Below are 19,143 nucleotides of genomic sequence, written 5' to 3' on the forward strand. Positions count from 1 at the left end.
GAGAATTTAACATGGGCACCTAACCAGCACGCCTTTTGGACTGTGGGAGGAAACAGAAGCACCCGGAGGAAACCCACACAGACATGGGGAGAATGTGCAGATTCCACACAATGACCCAAGCTGGGAATCGAACCAGGATCCCTGGCACTGTGAGACAGCAGTGCTAACCACTGTGCCACCGTGTAGGGGCCATAAAGATAAAGTTTATTCATCATTCACAAGCTTACATTAACACCGCAATGAAGTTACTGCGAAAATCCCCTAGTCACCACACTCCGGCGCCTGTTCGGATACACTGAGGGAGAATTTAGCACAGCCAATTGACCTAAGCAGCACGTGGGGCGGCACGGTAGCACAGTGGGTTAGCACTGCTGCTTCACAGCTCCAGGGTCCTGGGTTCGATTCCCGGCTCAGGTCACTGTCTGTGTGGAATTTGCACATTCTCCCCGTGTCTGCGTGGGTTTCCTCCGGGTGCTCTGGTTTCCTCCCACAGTCCAAAGATACGTGGGTTATGTTGATTAGCCGTGCAAAAATTGTCCCTTAGTGTCCTGAGATGCGTAGGTTAGAGGGATTAGCGGGTAAATATGTAGGGATATGGGGTCTGGGTGGGAAGGTGGTCAGTGCAGACTCGATGGGCCGAATGGGCTCTTTCTGCGCTGTAGGATTTCTATGTCTTTCGGACTGTGGGAGGAAACCCACGCAGACACGGGGGGAGAAAGTCCACTCGGACCCGAGGAGGCTCACAAGATTGATTCCGGGGATGGAAGGGTTGACGTATGAGGAGAGATTAAACAGTTTGGGATTATACTCGCTGGAGTTTAGGAGGACGGGAGGGGATCTGATCGAGGTCGATAAAATTCTAAAAGGGGTTGAGAAAGTCAGCGTCGGCCAAATGTTTCCCCTTGTGGGGCAGTCGAGAGCAAGAGGTCACAGGGTGTAGGTGGAGAGGCAGCAGATTTAAAACTGAGATGAGGAGGAGGGAACGAGGGGGGGGGTGAATTTGTGGAACTGGCTGCCCCATAGTGCGGGGAGGGGGATCTGAATGGTTTCAAGAAGGAGATAGATATTTTTCTGATTGAAATAAATGATAAGGGGATACGGGGAACAGGCGGATTTGAGACCAGGGAGAGACCAGCCACGATCTGACTGAATGGAGCAGGCTGAGGGAGCTGAATTTATAAGAACATAAGAAATAGGAGCAGGAGTAGGCCATCTAGCCCTTCGAGCCTGCCCCGCCATTCAATAAGATCATGGCTGATCTGTCGTGGCTCAGTTCCACTTTCCCGCCCTCTCCCCATAACCCTTAATCCCCTCTCTTATCAAAAACCCATCAACCCGCTTCTTAAAAATATTTAGCGAGGCAGCCTCCACCACTTCAACGGGCAGAGAATTCCAGAGATTCACCACCCTTTGAGTGAAGAAGTTCCTCCTCAACTCCGTTCTAAACCGCCCCCCCTTTATCTTGAGGCTGTGCCCCCTAGTCCTACTGTCTTTTTTGAGCGGGAAGAGTCTCTCCACCTCTATCCTATCCATCCCATTCATCATCTTATACGTCTCAATGAGATCTCCCCTCATTCTTCTAAACTCTAACGAGTACAAGCCTAGTTTATTCAGCCTCTCCTCATAGCTCAATCCCCTCAACTCCGGTATCAGCCTAGTAAACCTCCTCTGCACTCCCTCCAAGGCCCCCTCATGCTCCGTATTCCTACGTCCCAATGAGAGAGGCAAGTCTTTTTTTCAACACAGAGAGCGTTGGCTGCCTGGAACGCCCCTGCCAGAGGAGGTGATAGGAGCAGATACAATAACACCGTTTATTCTCATTTATTTATTAGTCACAGGTAGGCACGCTGCAATGAGGTTACTGAGAAAATCCCCTGGTCGCCACACTCCGGCGCCTGTTCGGGTACACCGAGGGAGAATGCAGCACGGCCAACGCACCTCACCCGCACTTTCGGAGTACGGGAGGGAACCGGGGCACCCGGAGGGAACCCACGCAGACGTGGGGAGAATGCGCAGACTCTGCACGGGCGCCCACCCAAGCTGGGAATGGAACCTGGGTCCCTGGCGCTGTGAGGCAGCAGTGCTAACCACCGTGCCACCCATTTAAGAGGCACCTTGATGGATATATGAATAGGTGGAGAATAGAAGGGCCGTGTAGAGGCAAAAGGTCTTTAGAATGGAAAGGTGTCCTGTGCTGGCGCAGGCTCGTTGGGCCGAAGGGCCTGTTCCTTACCATTTATTTAACCCCTTACCATTTATTTAAATCAAAAATATCTATCTCCTTCTTGAAACCATTCAGATCCCCCTCCCCGCACTATGGGGCAGCAAGTTCCACAAATTCACCCCCCCCTCGTTCCCTCCTCCTCATCTCAGTTTTAAATCTGCTGCCTCTCCACCTACACCCTGTGACCTCTTCTTCTCGACTGCCCCACAAGGGGAAACATTTGGCCTACGCTGACTTTATCAATCCCTTTTAGAATTTTATCGACCTCGATCAGATCCCCTCCCGTCCTTCTCAACTCCGGCGCACCCGTACAAGTCACCCTCGCCGAGATTTGAATCGAAGCTCAAGAAGTTTACCCGTGTCGCTGGGAGCCAGCTGGGTTCAAAACCGTCCTCACCTCCCTCCCAAGACTGTAGTCTCTGAATCTCCTCCCCTAACTCAGCCTTGGTGTCCAACGAGGGGCAGACACGCGATGGGTCGTACGAGGGCTGCTCTTGGACGTTTCGAGAGTAGCCTGGTGCTTCACGTCGTTAGTGTGCGCTTAAACTGGACCAACTGACGGACAACACGACTATCACTGATTGCTGTGCAGATACATGGATTTGGGCCGGTGTCTGTGGGAGTTTGCGCATTCTCCCCATGTCTGCGTGGGTTTCCTCCGGGTGCTCCGGTTTCCTCCCACACCCCAAAGATGTGCTCTTAGGCTGATTGGTGTAACAAATTGTCCCTAAATTAGTCTTCCCTCAATGTGGAATGCCATAAGCATAGACAAGGGTCATAGGTGGAGGGGGGGACTCAATGTTAAAATGGCGGCGCGGGCTCGTTGGGCCAAAGGGCCTGTTTCCCAGGCTGTTTTGTTCTAACTTCCAAAATGCAGTGGCTGGGGTGGGGAATGGAGCGGCTGGAGTTACCTCCAGCTTTCCGCCACCCCCCCTCGCGCCGTTTCCTGAACTTGAACATCAGTCATTTTTCCGAAACCTTCATTCCCTGCTCTCTCTCTCTCTCCGTTTTGCCTCTCTGCTCTGGGCCAGTACATCCCTGCTTCCCACAATGAAGGTTAACTCTGCGATATTTCCACAAGCTATAAATAACAAGTTTCCAAAGCATTACACCACGACACCATGAAATGTTTTACGATGATGCAGTCCCACAGTTATTAACCTGAAGCGCAAACCAGTAAATGGAAAACTGCAGCTGCTTGGTGTCACTGAACAAATGGCTAATTGGACAGGATTTCTCCGGCATCTCTGCAAACGCCCAAACAAACTCCTAATAAGTGGCTTCTAAGGGGCACAATCTCTGCGGGTAACATACCAAGTGAGGTTGGCAGAAGGTGGCACTCCATCCAAACGTAAGGTTGAGTGGCGTGTACAGGGGTGCCAGTGCTGGTCATGTCACGCCAACATGCCAGAGTCAAGGTGTCGGCAGCAGAGGGAGGCGTGTGATCCGGGTTCAGGGTATCGAACCAGACCGTTCCAATGCGGTCAACATCTCCGCACCTGCCTCACTGAGGGCGCCAATGTGTTATGGACCCCGGAACAATTTCTAACCGTTTCCTTGGGTCTAAACTGCAAAGTTGGACTACGCTTCAGGATTTTGTCCAATCCCGTGCTGTACCTGTCCTGGGAGTGTTTGATGGGGGGACAGTGTAGAGGGAGCTTTACTCTGTATCTAACCCCGTGCTGTACCTGTCCTGGGAGTGTTTGATGGGGACAGTGTGGAGGGAGCTTTACTCTGTATCTAACCCTGTGCTGTACCTGTCCTGGGAGTGTTTGATGGGGGGACAGTGTAGAGGGAGCTTTACTCTGTATCTAACCCCGTGCTGTACCTGTCCTGGGCGTGTTTGATGGGGACAGTGTAGAAGAAGCTTTACTCTGTATCTAACCCCGTGCTGTACCTGTCCTGGGAGTGTTTGATGGGGACAGTGTGGAGGGAGCTTTACTCTGTATCTAACCCCGTGCTGTACCTGTCCTGGGCGTGTTTGATGGGGACAGTGTAGAGGGAGCTTTACTCTGTATCTAACCCCGTGCTGTACCTGTCCTGGGAGTGTTTGATGGGGACAGTGTGGAGGGAGCTTTACTCTGTATCTAACCCCGTGCTGTACCTGTCCTGGGAGTGTTTGATGGGGACAGTGTAGAGGGAGCTTTACTCTGTATCTAACCCCATGCTGTACCTGTCCTGGGGAGTGTTTGATGGGGGACAGTGTAGAGGGAGCTTTACTCTGTATCTAACCCCGTGCTGTACCTGTCCCGGGAGTGTTTGATGGGGACAGTGTAGAGGGAGCTTTACTCTGTATCTAACCCCGTGCTGTACCTGGGAGTGTTTGATGGGGGGACAGTGTAGAGGGAGCTTTACTCTGTATCTAACCCCGTACTGTACCTGTCCTGGGAGTGTTTGATGGGGGGACAGTGTAGAGGGAGCTTTACCCTGTATCTAACCCCGTGCTGTACCTGTCCTGGGAGTGTTTGATGGGGGACAGTGTAGAGGGAGCTTTACTCTGTATCTAACCCCGTGCTGTACCTGTCCTGGGAGTGTTTGATGGGGACAGTGTAGAGGGAGCTTTACTCTGTATCTAACCCCGTGCTGTACCTGTCCTGGGAGTGTCTGATGGGGGACAGTGTAGAGGGAGCTTTACTCTCAATCTAACCGAGTGCCGTACCTCACAGAATCCTACAGTGCAGAAGGAGGCCACTCGACCCATCGAGTATACACCAATCACAATCCCACTCAGGCCCTATCCCCATAATCCTATGTATTTACCCTGCTAATCCTCCTGACACTAAGGGGCAATCTAGCACGGACAATACACCTAACCCGCACACCTTTGGAGTGTGGGAGGAAACCGGAGCACCTGGAGGAAGCCCACGCTGACACGGGGAGAATGTACAAACCCCACGCAGATAGTGACTCAAGCCGGGAATTGAACCCGGGTCCCTGGCGCTGTGAGGCAGCAGCGCTAACCACTGTGCCACCCCTGGGAGTATGTGATGGGGACAGGAGCGTTGAAGCTGAGGCTACCACTTCCACTGCTATCTGTCACTATCTTGGCAAAACAAGACAGGTTTGGCAAGTGTTCATCTTGATATCAGACTGGGTGAAAAGTCATAATTGGAGTTAGTCCAACACTGGCACACACTCTGCCTTCCCCTCCGGGAGCTGGTCAAACAAAGCAAACTATTGCAAAGCATTTCATTCCTCCCAACACCTCCCTCTGGGGTCAATCTTGATCTCGGGGTGACAGGGGGGTTGAGGTCAAGGGTGAGGGCGAAGGCGAGGGCGAAGGCGAGGGCGAAGGCGAGGGCGAAGGCGAGGGCGAAGGCGAGGGCGAAGGGCGAGGGCGGGGTTGTTTTATTATCAGCTGAAATTTATCTAACAGGGTCCCCCACCCAAAGATTTGTGTCTGTGAAATTCTGTGCGGTAAACATGTCAGATCAACAGACCAAGACCATGCTGCCTCTGCACCCCCTCCCCTGCCCCCTTGCCACCTCCCCACCCTGACCACCCCCCCCCCCCCCACCTCCCCTCACCCCACCCCACCCCACCCAAACACCCTGAGCTCGCCTGAAACTCTGCCTCCCCCGTGCTAACTCGTTCCTTTGGTGGCACAGTGGGTTGGCGCTGCTGCCTCACAGCGCCAGGGACCCGGGTTTCGACTCCCGGCCGGGATCACTGTTTGTGCGGAGTCTGCACATTCTCCCCGTGCCTGCGTGGGTTTCCTCCGGGCGCTCCGGTTTCCTCCCCCAGACCAAAAGATCATAGAAACCCAACAATGCAGGAGGAGGCCATTCAGCCCATCGAGTCTGTACTGGCAGCAATCCCACCCAGGCCTCATTCCTGTAACCTCAAGTACTTACCCTGCTAGCCTATGCATTCTGGGACACTAAGGGGCAACTTAGCATAGTCGATGCAGCTAACCTGAACATCTTTAGAGGGACGGCACAGTAGCACAGTGGTTAGCACTGCTGCTTCACAGCTCCAGGGACCCGGGTTCAATTCCCGGCTTGGGTCACTGGAGTTTGCACATTCTCCTCGTGTCTGTGTGGGTTTCCTCCGGGTGCTCCGGTTTCCTCCCACAGTCCAAAGATGTGCGGGTTAGGTTGATTGGCTGTGCTAAAATTGCCCCTTAAGTGTCCTGAGATGTGTAGCTTAGAGGGATTAGTGGGTAAATATATGGGGGTGGGGTTGGTGCAAACTTGATGGGCCGAATGGCCTCTTTCTGCACTGTAGGGTTCTATGTGCGGGTTAGGGCACATCAGAACAGATTAGGGTACATTGGCTGTGCTTAAATTCTCTCTCAGTGTACCCGAACAGGCGCCGGAGTGTGGCGGCTAGGGGATTTTCACAGTCACTGCATTGCGGTGTTAATGTAAGCCTTACTCGTGACTAAGAAACAAACTTTGAACATTTTTTTTGCCGTCCTTACCCGGTTCGGCCTACACGTGACTCCAGAGCCACAGCAACGTGGTTGACGCTCAACTGCCCCTCTGAACAGGGGCAACTAGGGATGGGGACTAAATGGTGCCAGCAATACCCGCGTCCCACGGGTGAATTAGAACCAAGCCAGATATCATCAGTTGGGGACGGGAAGCTAATGTCACAGGCAAAATTGCGATAAAAAGAACAACGGTTCCTGTTCTCTGATATAAATTCACGTGTGTGTGTGTGTGTGTGTGTGTGTGTGTGTGTGTGTGTGTGTGTGTGTGTGTGTGTGTGTGTGTGTGTGTCTTAAGTAGCAGCAGGCTGGCATGTTTTGCCTCAATACTGGCAGCACCCAATCCAGCCTCAGGGAGGGCCAACCATTTCTTCCCCAAATGACCCCTTGGCCGATGTCAGATACCCCTTTCTGTGGAGAAGCCTACCCAGACTGTGAGCAACAAGCCCACAACTCACTCAACATCTGCGGCAACAGCGCGGAGGGAGATTTATTTATTAGAAACTAAATTGTTTCCCATCAAAGGTTTGCCGTTCAGAGAGGAGGGGGAAAGGAAAACACAGCCGGTCACGAGAGATTAAAACAGTTCACGGAAAAACTAAACTTGATCGGTTCTGGTGCTGAGTAAAACTGCCTCAAACTGCCCCCAGGATGCCAATGGTTATCTGATAGATGGCTCTGCTCTTAAGAAGAACCAGGAAACCGTTCTATTTACAAACACAATTTCTGAGAAAAACGTTATCCGTCATTTATCAGTGTCCTAGGTTTGGACAATAATTGTCACAACATGTCAGAGAGAGCCAGGGAAAATATGAAACAGCACGGGGTTAGATACAGAGTAAAACTCCCTCTACACTGTCCCCATCAAACACTCCCAGGACAGGTACAGCACGGGGTTAGATACAGAGTAAAGCTCCCTCTACACTATCCCCCATCAAACACTCCCAGGACAGGGACAGCACAGGGTTAGATACAGAGTAAAGCTCCCTCTACACTGTCCCCCATCAAACACTCCCCAGGACAGGTACAGCACGGGGTTAGATACAGAGTAAAGCTCCCTCTACACTGTCCCCATCAAACACTCCCAGGACAGGTACAGCACAGGGTTAGATACAGAGTAAAGCTCCCTCTACACTGTCCCCCCATCAAACACTCCCCAGGACAGGTACAGCACGGGGTTAGATACAGAGTAAAGCTCCCTCTACACTGTCCCCCCATCAAACACTCCCAGGACAGGTATAGCACGGGGTTAGATACAGAGTAAAGCTCCCTCTGATCTGTCCCCCCATCAAACACTCCCAGGGCAGGTACAGCACGGGATTAGATACAGAGTAAAGCTCCCTCTACACTGTCCCCATCAAACACTCCCAGGACAGGTACAGCACGGGGTTAGATACAGAGTAAAGCTGCCTCTACACTGTCCCCCATCAAACACTCCCAGGACAGGTACAGCACGGGGTTAGATACAGAGTTTGCTTGATAACGGAGGCATCCTGTCAGAACGCTCATTCGAGAAAAAAAACTGTTCCTCATTGGAGAACAAGCTTGACGTTGTGAAACACTTCTCCGATAAGTCACACATAATAACACGTCTATTGCAGCTTGGTACAACTTGACACTGATTCTCACACTGATAAACCTGTTCAGGATGAGCTCTGCCAGCCTAGAGATAGCAGCCACAGATACAAAGGCAGTAAACAATAGACGTTGGGCCCAAGTTGAGTTGGTAAATCTGAAGGTAAATGCAATGTTAGCATTCATTTCCAGAGATCTAGAATACAAAAGCAGGTGTGAGGCTTTTGTCAGACCCCATTTGGAATATTGCGAGCGATTTTGGGCCCTGTCTCTGCCAGCCCCAGAGGGGGGAGTCCAGAGGAGGTTCACGAGAATGATCCCGGGAATGAAGGGTTTATCGTATGAGGAACATTTGAGGCCTCGGGGTCTGTGCTTGATGGAGTTTCGAAGGATGAACGGGGGGGAGGTCTCATTGAAATTTAGAGAATGCTGAAAGGCCTGGATTGAGTGGAAGATGTTTCCATTAGTCACAGAGACTCAGATATGAGGGCACAGCCTCAGAATAAAGGGACAACCCTTTAGAACCGAAATGAGGAGGAATTTCTTCAGCCTGAGGGTGGTGAATCTGTGGAATTCATTGCCACAGAGGTGGCCAGGTCATTGAGTGTGTTTAAGACAGAGATTGATAGGTTATTGTTTGACCATTAAACCGTAAGATTTAGGGAGCAGAATTAGGCCCATTGAGTCTGCCCCGCCATTCAATCATTGCTGATATTTTTCTCATCCCCATAACCCCAATCCCCTCATTAATCAAGAACCTATCTCTGTTTTAAAGACACTCTGACACCAAGATTGGTGGAAAGGCAAATTGTGCAGAGGGTGTGGAGAGTCTGCAGAAGGATCTAGATAGGCTGGGCGAATGGGCCAGGAAATGGCAAATGGAATTTAATGTTGGCAAGTGCGAGACGGTCCACTTTGGTAGGAATAATGGTAGGAAGGATTATTACTTACTTGGCGAAAAACTGCAGCAGGCGACGGTGCAGAGGGACCTCGGGTCCTTGTGCATGAGTTGCAAAAACCCAGCCTGCAGGTGCAGCAGGTGGTCAGGAAGGCGAATGGGATGCTGGCCTTCATAGCGAGGGGGATTGAATATGAAAGTAGGGAGGTCCTGCTGCAGCTGTATAGGGCATTGGTGAGGCCGCAGCTGGAGTACTGTGTGCAGTTTTGGTCGCCGCACTTATGCAAGGATATTTTGGCCTTGGAGGGAGTGCAGAGGAGGTTTACTAGGCTGATACCGGAGTTGAGGGGGTTGAGCTATGAGGAGAGGCTGAATAAACTAGGCTTGTACTCGTTAGAGTTTAGAAGAATGAGGGGAGATCTCATTGAGACGTATAAGATGATGAATGGGATGGATAGGATAGAGGTGGAGAGACTCTTCCTGCTCAGAAAGGATAGTAGGACTAGGGGGCACAGCCTCAAGATAAAGGGGGGCGGTTTAGAACGGAGTTGAGGAGGAACTTCTTCACTCAAAGGGTGGTGAATCTCTGGAATTCTCTGCCCGTTGAAGTGGTGGAGGCTGCCTCGCTAAATATTTTTAAGACGCGGGTTGATGGGTTTTTGATAAGAGAGGGGATTAAGGGTTATGGGGAGAGGGTGGGAATGTGGAACTGAGCCACGACAGATCAGCCATGATCTTATTGAATGGCAGGGCAGGCTCGAGGGGCTAGATGGCCTACTCCTGCTCCTATTTCTTATGTTCTTATGTTCTTATCTAGCCCCCATAGCCTTCTGCGGCAAAGAGTTCCACAGATTCCCCACTCTCCGGCTGAAGAAATTCCTCCTTATCTCTGTTTAAAAGGATCGTCCCTTTAGCCTGCCCTCTGGTTCTGGTTTTTCCAACTAGTGGAAACATCCTCTCCACGTCCACTCTATCCAGGCCTTGCAGTATCCTGTAAGTTTCAATAAGATCCCCCCCTCATCCTTCTAAACTCCAATGAGCACAGACTCAGAGTCCTCAACCATTCCTCATACAAGCTCTTCATTCCGGGGATCATTCCCGTGAGCCTCCTCTGGACCCTTTCCAAGGCCGGCACATCCTTTCCTTAGATGCGGGGCCCAAAATCGCTCACTATACTCCAACTGGGGTCTGACCAGAGCCTTATACAGCCTCAGGATACATCCCTGCTCTTGTATTCTAGCCCTCTCGACTTCGCATTTGTCTTCTTAACTGATTGGTGAGGAGATCAAAGATAATGGGGAAAGGTTAGGAGGATGTGGTTGTGAAACATACGCCATGGTTGAATGGCAGAGCAGACTCGATGCTCTAATTCTGCCCCTCGGTGACTGAATCAAATGTTCGAATAGCCGCGTGTGAACAATAAGACGGCATGTGGTCAGCATTTGCCCTCGGATATCAGGAGAATCGATGTTTGGTTAAATTACCCCCAAAAGACTGAGATTCGGAAGTGGGGGAGTTGGGAGAGAGAGGTTGGGTGCCGAGGGCTATTGTAGAGACATTCCCAAGGCTCTCAAAGTTGTCACATCTGCTAACGATGGCGCAGTGGGAATATCACTGGACTCGTAATCTAGAGACCCCAGGCTAATGCACGAGTTCGAATCCCACCATGGCAGCTGGTGGAATTTAAATTCAATTAATAAAATCTGGACCCGAAAGCGAGAGTCGGGAAGCCATTATTGCAAAAATCCATCTGTTTCGCTAATGGGCACAGTGGGTTAGCGCTGCTGCCTCACAACACCAGGGACCTGGGTTCGATTCCCGGCTCGGGTCACTGTCTGTGTGGAGTTTGCACATTCTCCCCGTGTCTGCGTGGGTTTCCTCCGGTTCTTCCCAGGTGTGCCGGTCAGGTGGATTGGCCGTGCTAAACTGACCCTTAATATCAGGGGCACTAGCTAGGGTAATGGGGTTATGGGCCTGGGTGGCATTATGCAGACTCCATGGGCCGAATGGCCTCATTCTGCACTGTACGGTTCTATAATGGCCCTTATAATCTGCCGTCCTTTCAATAAGATCCCCCCCACCGCCACATCCTTCTAAACTCCAACAAACACAGAGTAGCAACGACTCCTCAATCTCTCCTCGTTCGTCTGGCCTACATGTGACTCCAGGCCTACAGCTATTTATGGTAACTACCCCTCTGAAAGAGGCCTAGCAAATTCCTTCAACTAAGGGGCAATTAGGGATGGGAAAAAATAGCAAACCTTGCCCGCAACACCCATATCTGACAAAATAATCTTGAAAAAACTCTGATCTCCACATCTTTTTCCTTCATCCCTGGGACATGGGTGTCGCTGGCTGGGCCTATTGCCCATCCCTACTGCCTGAGGGTAGTTGAGAATTGACTACATTGCTCCAGAGTCACATATAGACCAGACAGGGCGAGGACAACAGATCTCCTTCCCTGAAGGGAACCAGACAATAGTTTCACCGTCACCGATAGATTCTTAACTCCAGATTTTTTTTTAATATTGAATTCAAATCTGCTGTGGTGGGATTCGAACCCAGAACATTAGCTGAGTCTCTGGATTAATAGTCCAGCGGTAATACCACTAGGCCACCCCCTCCCCTGAGGCAGAGAGGTTACCGAACTCATTATCAGCAGTTCAGTCTGAAGTCACCTCCCGTCCAAGGTACAAAGGACCTGGGACACATAACCTGCAAAAGTCTCCACCCCAATTATCTCAGCTCTCCTATTATCAGTACTTTTTTTTCCCTCCGTCTCCTTTATTTATCTAAGTTCCTCTTCGCAATCTAACTCCAGGCCACGTCACAGCCGCTGAAAATCAGACCGAGGTCCACATTCTCGCCACTGTGTGATCTTTCCTCTGAATTTGCCGATTGCCGTTCTTTTTTTTGGCAGCAGCTTTAAGATTTATAACCCGGAGTTTTAGCCCTCCCTGAGAAGCGGAGAAATCCTGCGGCGTGAGATTTTCCAGACCAGGGTAGCGTGGATTCTTGCAACGGGTGTGGTTTGCCATGAGCCGGAAAGTAGGATTAACCAGTCCCGCTGCTGTGGGTGGGGGGAGCGCAGTGGGTTAGCACCGCTACCTCACGCTGCCTGGGATCCGGGTTCGATTCCCGGGTCCCTGTCTGCGTGGAGATGCACATTCTCCCCGTGTCTGCGTGGGTTTCCTCCGGGTGCTCCGGTTTCCTCCCACAGTCTGAAAGACACGCTGGTTAGGGTGCATTGGCCGCGCTAAATTCTCCCTCAGTGTACCCAAACCTGGAGTGTGGCGACTAGGGGATTTCCACAGTCACTTCATTGCAGTGTTAATGTCAGCCTTACTTGTGACGAATAAATAAACCTTACTTCACTTTACACAGCGCCAGAGACCCGGGTTCGATTCCCAGATTGGGTCAATATGTGTGTGTGTGTGTGTGTGTGTGTGTGTGTGTGTGTGTGTGTGTGTGTGTGTGGAGTCTGCACATTCTCCCCGTATCTGCGTGGGTTTCCTCCGGGTGCTCCGGTTCCCTCCCACAATCCGAAACGTGTGCTGGTTAGGATGCACTGGCCGTGCTAAATTCTCCCTCAGCCTAACCCAAACAGGCGCCAGAGTTGTGGCGACTAGGGGATTTCCACAGTAACTTCATTGCAGTGTTAATGTAAGCCTTACTCGTGACTAATAAATGAACCTTACTTTACGCAGCGCCAGAGACTCGGGTTCGATTCCTGGATTGGGTCAACGTGTGTGCAGAGTCTGCACATTCTCCCCGTGTCTGCGTGGGTTTCCTCCACAGTACCCAATCTCAGTGAGTCTTACACCTCCGAACTGCACACTTGCAGTGTCTTGTCGGGTGTGCCGGAGTGAATTCCTTATTTCACTGCCCCTCAGCCCTGGGAACTTGCTACTCAATGCTGTCACCCGCATTAATCAATGTCACTCTGGGTCTCACAAACACTGCGGCAAGATTCAATTATCAGGTAATGGGAGACAGTAACTCATTCCCCAGTGCTCAGACTGGGCAGATAGACTGGAGCAGCTGCCCCGTGCAAGGAAATTCCTCATTATCTCATTACGATTGTTTTTGAAAGCCAGTTAACCCATCCGTCTACCGAGCATCCAGTTAACCCTGCCTCATTTGCCGACACACACACACACTCGCTCTGCTCTGCGCACGTAACTCCGGCCAGACATTTCGCTCCAATTACAGGGAATAATCCCTCCGTTCCGATGGCTGGCTGAAGATGGCCCAAAAACGAATTTAAAAATCTGTAAACAACTGGCAATAAAACGTACTTTCACCGCACCGGAAGCTTCCGGTCTCCTCTGCGCAGGCGCGCATTCGGATAGCGCCTTCCGGCACAACGCAGCGGTGAGCTATCTTTGGAGGTGTGGCCGCTGTCGTGTAGTGTGGGGGAACTGAGAGTGGGGCAAGGAAGGCACAGCAAGATCCCGCAGACCGCACTGTGATAATGACCAGATAATCTGATTATCGACAAGAGGGATTAATATTGGGCAGGACCCTGGGAGACCCTTCCCCGCGATCCCAGCCCTTCCTTCAAAACAGCGCGTCATGGAATTACTGACTGAAAACGCAGGCCTTGTTTTGAGTTCATTTGCAATCTGACAGTGCGGCGCTCCCTCAGCGCTGACCCCCTGACAGTGCGGCGCTCCCTCAGCGCTGACCCTCTGACAGTGCGGCGCTCCCTCAGCGCTGACCCTCTGACAGTGCGGCGCTCCCTCAGCGCTGACCCTCTGACAGTGCGGCACTCCCTCAGCACTGAACCCCTGACAGTGCGGCACTCCCTCAGCACTGACCCTCTGACAGTGCGGCACTCCCTCAGCACTGAACCCCTGACAGTGCGGCGCTCCCTCAGCGCTGACCCTCTGACAGTGCGGCACTCCCTCAGCGCTGACCCTCTGACAGTGCGGCACTCCCTCAGCACTGAACCCCTGACAGTGCGGCGCTCCCTCAGCGCTGACCCTCTGACAGTGCGGCGCTCCCTCAGCGCTGACCCTCTGACAGGGCGGCACTCCCTCAGCACTGACCCTCTGACAGTGCGGCACTCCCTCAGCACTGAACCCCTGACAGTGCGGCACTCCCTCAGCACTGAACCCCTGACAGTGCGGCACTCCCTCAGCACTGAACCCCCCTGACAGTGCGGCACTCCCTCAGCGCTGAACCCCTGACAGTGCGGCACTCCCTCAGCGCTGAACCCCTGACAGTGCGGCACTCCCTCAGCACTGAACCCCTGACAGTGCGGCACTCCCTCAGCACTGAACCCCTGACAGTGCGGCACTCCCTCAGCACTGTCCTGCACTTGGGGACTTTGAGAGATGGTCCACTCTATTTCCTGACTGAGATAGTAACTCAGACCTTATGATCTCAAACACACAGGTTTTGTAATATCGATCATCTAATGCTGTTGCCTTAAGCTCTTTTGCCAAGTCTCAAAAAAATTGCCGGATGTAAACTGGAAATAACTAAGTTGGAGCTTTTCGAAAATATGTTACGAATGTATGTGATCTGTGTTTTGTAATGTGAAACGAGGCAAACTGTTTTGTAGATTGTCAGAGAACTACTGGGTTGCTGAATTACACGTCACAGTGGTAGTTTGTCAGAGTTGTGACAAGATGTTTTGACAGAAGGAGAATTTATACCACATCTCCGAGAAATGCCTTATAGAGTCTCACATTCATGGAACCATTTGCCAGTTTAAAACAATGACTGAGAGAGCACTACAAGGTCCATCTGGACTTTGGCGCAGGCTTAGGGAAAGCTGATATGGCTAACACAACACTTTATTCTCTGCATCTGGATGCCATGGGAAGGAGCTGCCTACCCCTGACCCCCAGCTCCTTCACCACCGCGTGCCACTGGCTCGCTGGGCTATTTCAGAGAGGCAATGAGGGGGCATCCTGGGGGACACAGCCTGCCAGATGATGGCATCTTGAGGGGAATTGTTTGATAGAGCAGACGCAGCACGGTTTCGTTAAGGGGAAGTCGTGTCTGACAAATTTATTGGAGTTCTATGAGGATGTGTCTCGGGCGGTGGATAGAGGAGAGCCGGTGGATGTGGTCTTTCTTGATTTTCAGAAGGCGTTTGACAAGGTACCTCACAAGAGGTTATTGCAGAAGGTCAGGGGACATGGAGTTGGGGGTAGGGTGTTAGCGTGGTTAGAGGATTGGTTGTCAAATAGGAGGCAGAGAGTGGGGGTCAATGGGTGCTATTCGGATTGGCGGATGGTGACTAGTGGAGTGCCCCAGGGGTCGGTGCTGGGGCCTCAGCTATTTACCATTTATATAGATGATCTGGAGGAGGGAACCGAGTGTAGGGTGTCGAAATTTGCTGATGACACCAAGATTGGTGGAACGGCAAATTGTGCAGAGGGTGTGGAGAGTCTGCAGAAGGATCTAGATAGGCTGGGCGAATGGGCCAGGAACTGGCAAATGGAATTTAATGTTGGCAAGTGCGAGGTGGTCCACTTTGGTAGGAATAATGGTAGGAAGGATTATTACTTACGTGGAGAAAAACTGCAGCAGGCGATGGTGCAGAGGGACCTCGGGGTCCTTGTGCATGAGTCGCAAAAACCCAGCTTGCAGGTGCAGCAGGTGGTCAGGAAGGCGAATGGGATGCTGGCCTTCATAGCGAGGGGGATTGAATATAAAAGTAGGGAGGTCTTGCTGCAGCTGTATAGGGCATTGGTGAGACCGCAGCTGGAGTACTGTGTGCAGTTTTGGGCGCCGTACTTACGCAAGGATATTTTGGCCTTGGAGGGAGTGCAGAGGAGGTTTACTAGGCTGATACCGGAGTTGAGGGGGTTGAGCTATGAGGAGAGGCTGAATAAACTAGGCTTGTACTCGTTAGAGTTTAGAAGAATGAGGGGAGATCTCATTAAGACGTATAAGATGATGAATGGGATGGATAGGATAGTGGTGGAGAGACTCTTCCTGCTCAAAAAAGACAGTAGGACTAGGGGGCACAGCCTCAAGATAAAGGGGGGCGGTTTAGAACGGAGTTGAGGAGGAACTTCTTCACTCAAAGGGTGGTGAATCTCTGGAATTCTCTGCCCGTTGAAGTGGTGGAGGCTGCCTCGCTAAATATTTTTAAGACGCGGGTTGATGGGTTTTTGATAAGAGAGGGGATTAAGGGTTATGGGGAGAGGGCGGGAAAGTGGAACTGAGCCATGACAGATCAGCCATGATCTTATTGAATGGCGGGACAGGCTCGAAGGGCTAGATGGCCTACTCCTGCTCCTATTTCTTATGTTCTTATGTTCTTGGTGTATCTGAACAGGCACTGGAGTGCAGCAATCAGGGGATTTTCACAGTAACTTCATTGCAGCGTTAATGTAAGCCAACTTGTGACTAATAATTAAACCTTGCTTTGACAATTAGCATTGCGGATCCAATATCTGACTGATCTTTACCTTTCACTCCAGCACTTTCTATGTCTGGGTGCTTTTATTGCACTCCACTGCCCCACTCTTCTCCCCTTCTCCCTCCAGACGGGGTGGCACAGTGGGTTAGCACTGCTGCCTCACGGTGCCAGGGACCCGGGTTCAATTCCCAGCTTGGGTCACTGTTTGTGTGGAATCTGCACATTCTCCCCGTGTCTGCGTGGGTTTCCTCCGGGTGCTCCGGCTTCCTCTCAAAGATGTGCGGGTTAGGTGCTAAATTCTCCCTCAGTGTTACCCGAACCGGAGCGTGGCGAATTTCACAGTAACTTCATTGCAGTGTTAATGTCAGCCTTACTTGTGACTAATAAATCAACTTTACTTGACTTAGACACCCCACCCCGCCCGTCCAGCACTTTCTATATCCAGATATTTTTACTACACCCCCTCGCTTCTCCCCCCTCCCCTGGACCCCCCCCTCTCGAATCTAAGTTCTCAAACTGCCACAGAGAGGGTTTGCGGATGCCACCTCTCGATTCTTGCCAGCTGGGAGTGACTGGCGAGTTCACCTCATTCACCTCACCCTGGCAGGGTTGGGCAGTTTCAGAAACAGAACTGGTCAGCAACATTTGGGAGATAAAGCATCTTCTCGACAGTATCATTATCCCAGGTGACTTCACAACAGCCGCAAGCCTTCCCAAGAGGGTAAAAAATAAACAGGGAAAGATTGGGGCACTCTGGACCGGTCTGGGCCGGGGTTGGGGCGCTCCGGGCCGGGGTTGGGGCGCTCTGGACTGGTCTCGATCGGGATTTGAGCTGTTTTTCCTGGGGTTGGAGTGGTTTTGACTGGTTTGGAGCAGGTTAGACTGGTTTTTACCAGGGTCGGCACTGTTTAAACCGGTTTGGACTGGATTGTCGGCACAATTTGAGCCAGTTTTGACTGGGGTCGACACAGTTTGGACCGGATTGGAGCAGATTTGGATGGGATTGGAGAAGGTTGGATTGGATTTGACTGGGGTTGGTGCAATTTAGACCAGGTTGGACCGGTTTGGAGCAGGTTGGACTGGTTTGGACCGGTTTGGAGCAGGTTGGACTGGTTTGGACCGGTTTGGAGCAGGTTGGACCGGTTTGGAGCAGGTTGGACTGGTTTGGACCGGTTTGGAGCAGGTTGGACCGGTTTGGACCGGGTTAGAGCAGGTTGGACTGGTTTGGACCGGTTTGGAGCAGATTGGACTGGTTTGGACCGGTTTGGAGCAGGTTGGACCGGTTTGGACCGGGTTAGAGCAGGTTGGACTGGTTTGGACCGGTTTGGAGCAGGTTGGACTGGTTTGGACCGGTTTGGAGCAGGTTGGACCGGGTTAGAGCAGGTTGGACTGGTTTGGACCGGTTTGGAGCAGGTTGGACCGGTTTGGAGCAGGTTGGACCGGTTTGGAGCAGGTTGGACCGGTTTGGACCGGTTGGGAGCAGGTTGGACCGGTTTCGAGCAGGTTGGACCGGTTTCGAGCAGGTTGGACCGGTTTGGAGCAGGTTGGACCGGTTTGGAGCGGATTAGAGCAGGTTGGACTGGTTTGGACCGGTTTGGAGCAGGTTGGACTGGTTTGGAGCAGGTTGGACCGGGGTTGGCACAGTTCTCATCAGTCTTGAGGCAGTTTGGACAGTTTGTCACTGGGCTTCGAGCCGTTTTGAACCTGCCTGGGGTGTAATACGGGAACTCCGACGTTATTTGAGAATTGCAGTGAGCGGGCAATCCCGGACTTACCGTGAGTGGCAGCGAGCAGATGGCAAAGATGACAGTCATCGCAGCCAACAGGATGAGGTGGTCGACCTCCTCCTCCCTCTGGGCAAACCAGCTCCTCCTGCGTCTGCGCTGGGAGGACAGCACCGATCCCCTCCGGCTCCTCTGGCTACGGTGCATCTTACAGAGGCTGATGATGACCGAGCCGTTACACACCAGGATGGCCACAATCAGGCAGGCGATGAGGCTGGCGTAGAGCAGGGAGAAGCCCACGGCCGACGGATGCCTGGGCTCCATCTCGAGGAAGCACCAGGTGCCCGGGCAGTACTGGCGATGCCGCCCGAAGCCGGCAAAGGGCAGGACGCAGAAGCAGGCGGCAAAGACGTAGATGGCTGGCAGGCAGACCTTGGCAAAGCCCCTGCCCATGCGCTGGGCGTAGAAATAGGGGTGGCTAATGGCCAGGCAGCGCTCCACCGCCATGGCAAAGAGGATGAGGGTGGAGGCCACGCCAAAGAAGGTCATGGCGAACGAGAAGAAGTCGCAGAGGGTGCGGTTGCCCACCAAACCCACCAGGGACTTGGCACGGGCGTAAGAGACAAACACAACGGGGCTGAGGAAACAGGTGCCCATCAGGTCGGTGAGTGCCAGTCCGGTCACCAGGATGCAGAAGGCCGAGGACTTGGTCCGGATCTCCTTGCGGTGGACTCCCAGCAGCACCAGTGCCAACACGTTACCCACCAACCCCCCGGAGAACATCAGGATGCTGACCAGAGGCTTACCGTCCGCTGTGATCTCAATGGTGGCATCGCAAGAGGCATCGCAAGTGGCATTGTTCGTCAAATTCACAGAGAGGGGGGTCGTGCTCGGAGAATCTGCCAT

The 19,143-nt window shown here is 52.2% G+C and overlaps 1 protein-coding gene across 1 annotated transcript in view; it reads right to left on the reverse strand.

Annotated features, from left to right (window-relative positions):
* The window catches only part of ptgir (prostaglandin I2 receptor), a 64,806-nt gene extending 45,663 nt beyond the window's left edge, over positions 1 to 19,143 (reverse strand). The window contains exon 1 of the mRNA XM_080218198.1: positions 18,289 to 19,143. Coding sequence (XP_080074324.1) covers positions 18,289 to 19,143 — 855 coding nt within the window. The remainder of the gene's footprint in view (positions 1 to 18,288) is intronic.

Source organism: Carcharhinus amblyrhynchos, unplaced genomic scaffold (assembly GCF_965287045.1).
Source record: "Carcharhinus amblyrhynchos unplaced genomic scaffold, sCarAmb.v2.hapA scaffold_37, whole genome shotgun sequence".
Lineage (NCBI taxonomy): Eukaryota > Metazoa > Chordata > Chondrichthyes > Carcharhiniformes > Carcharhinidae > Carcharhinus > Carcharhinus amblyrhynchos.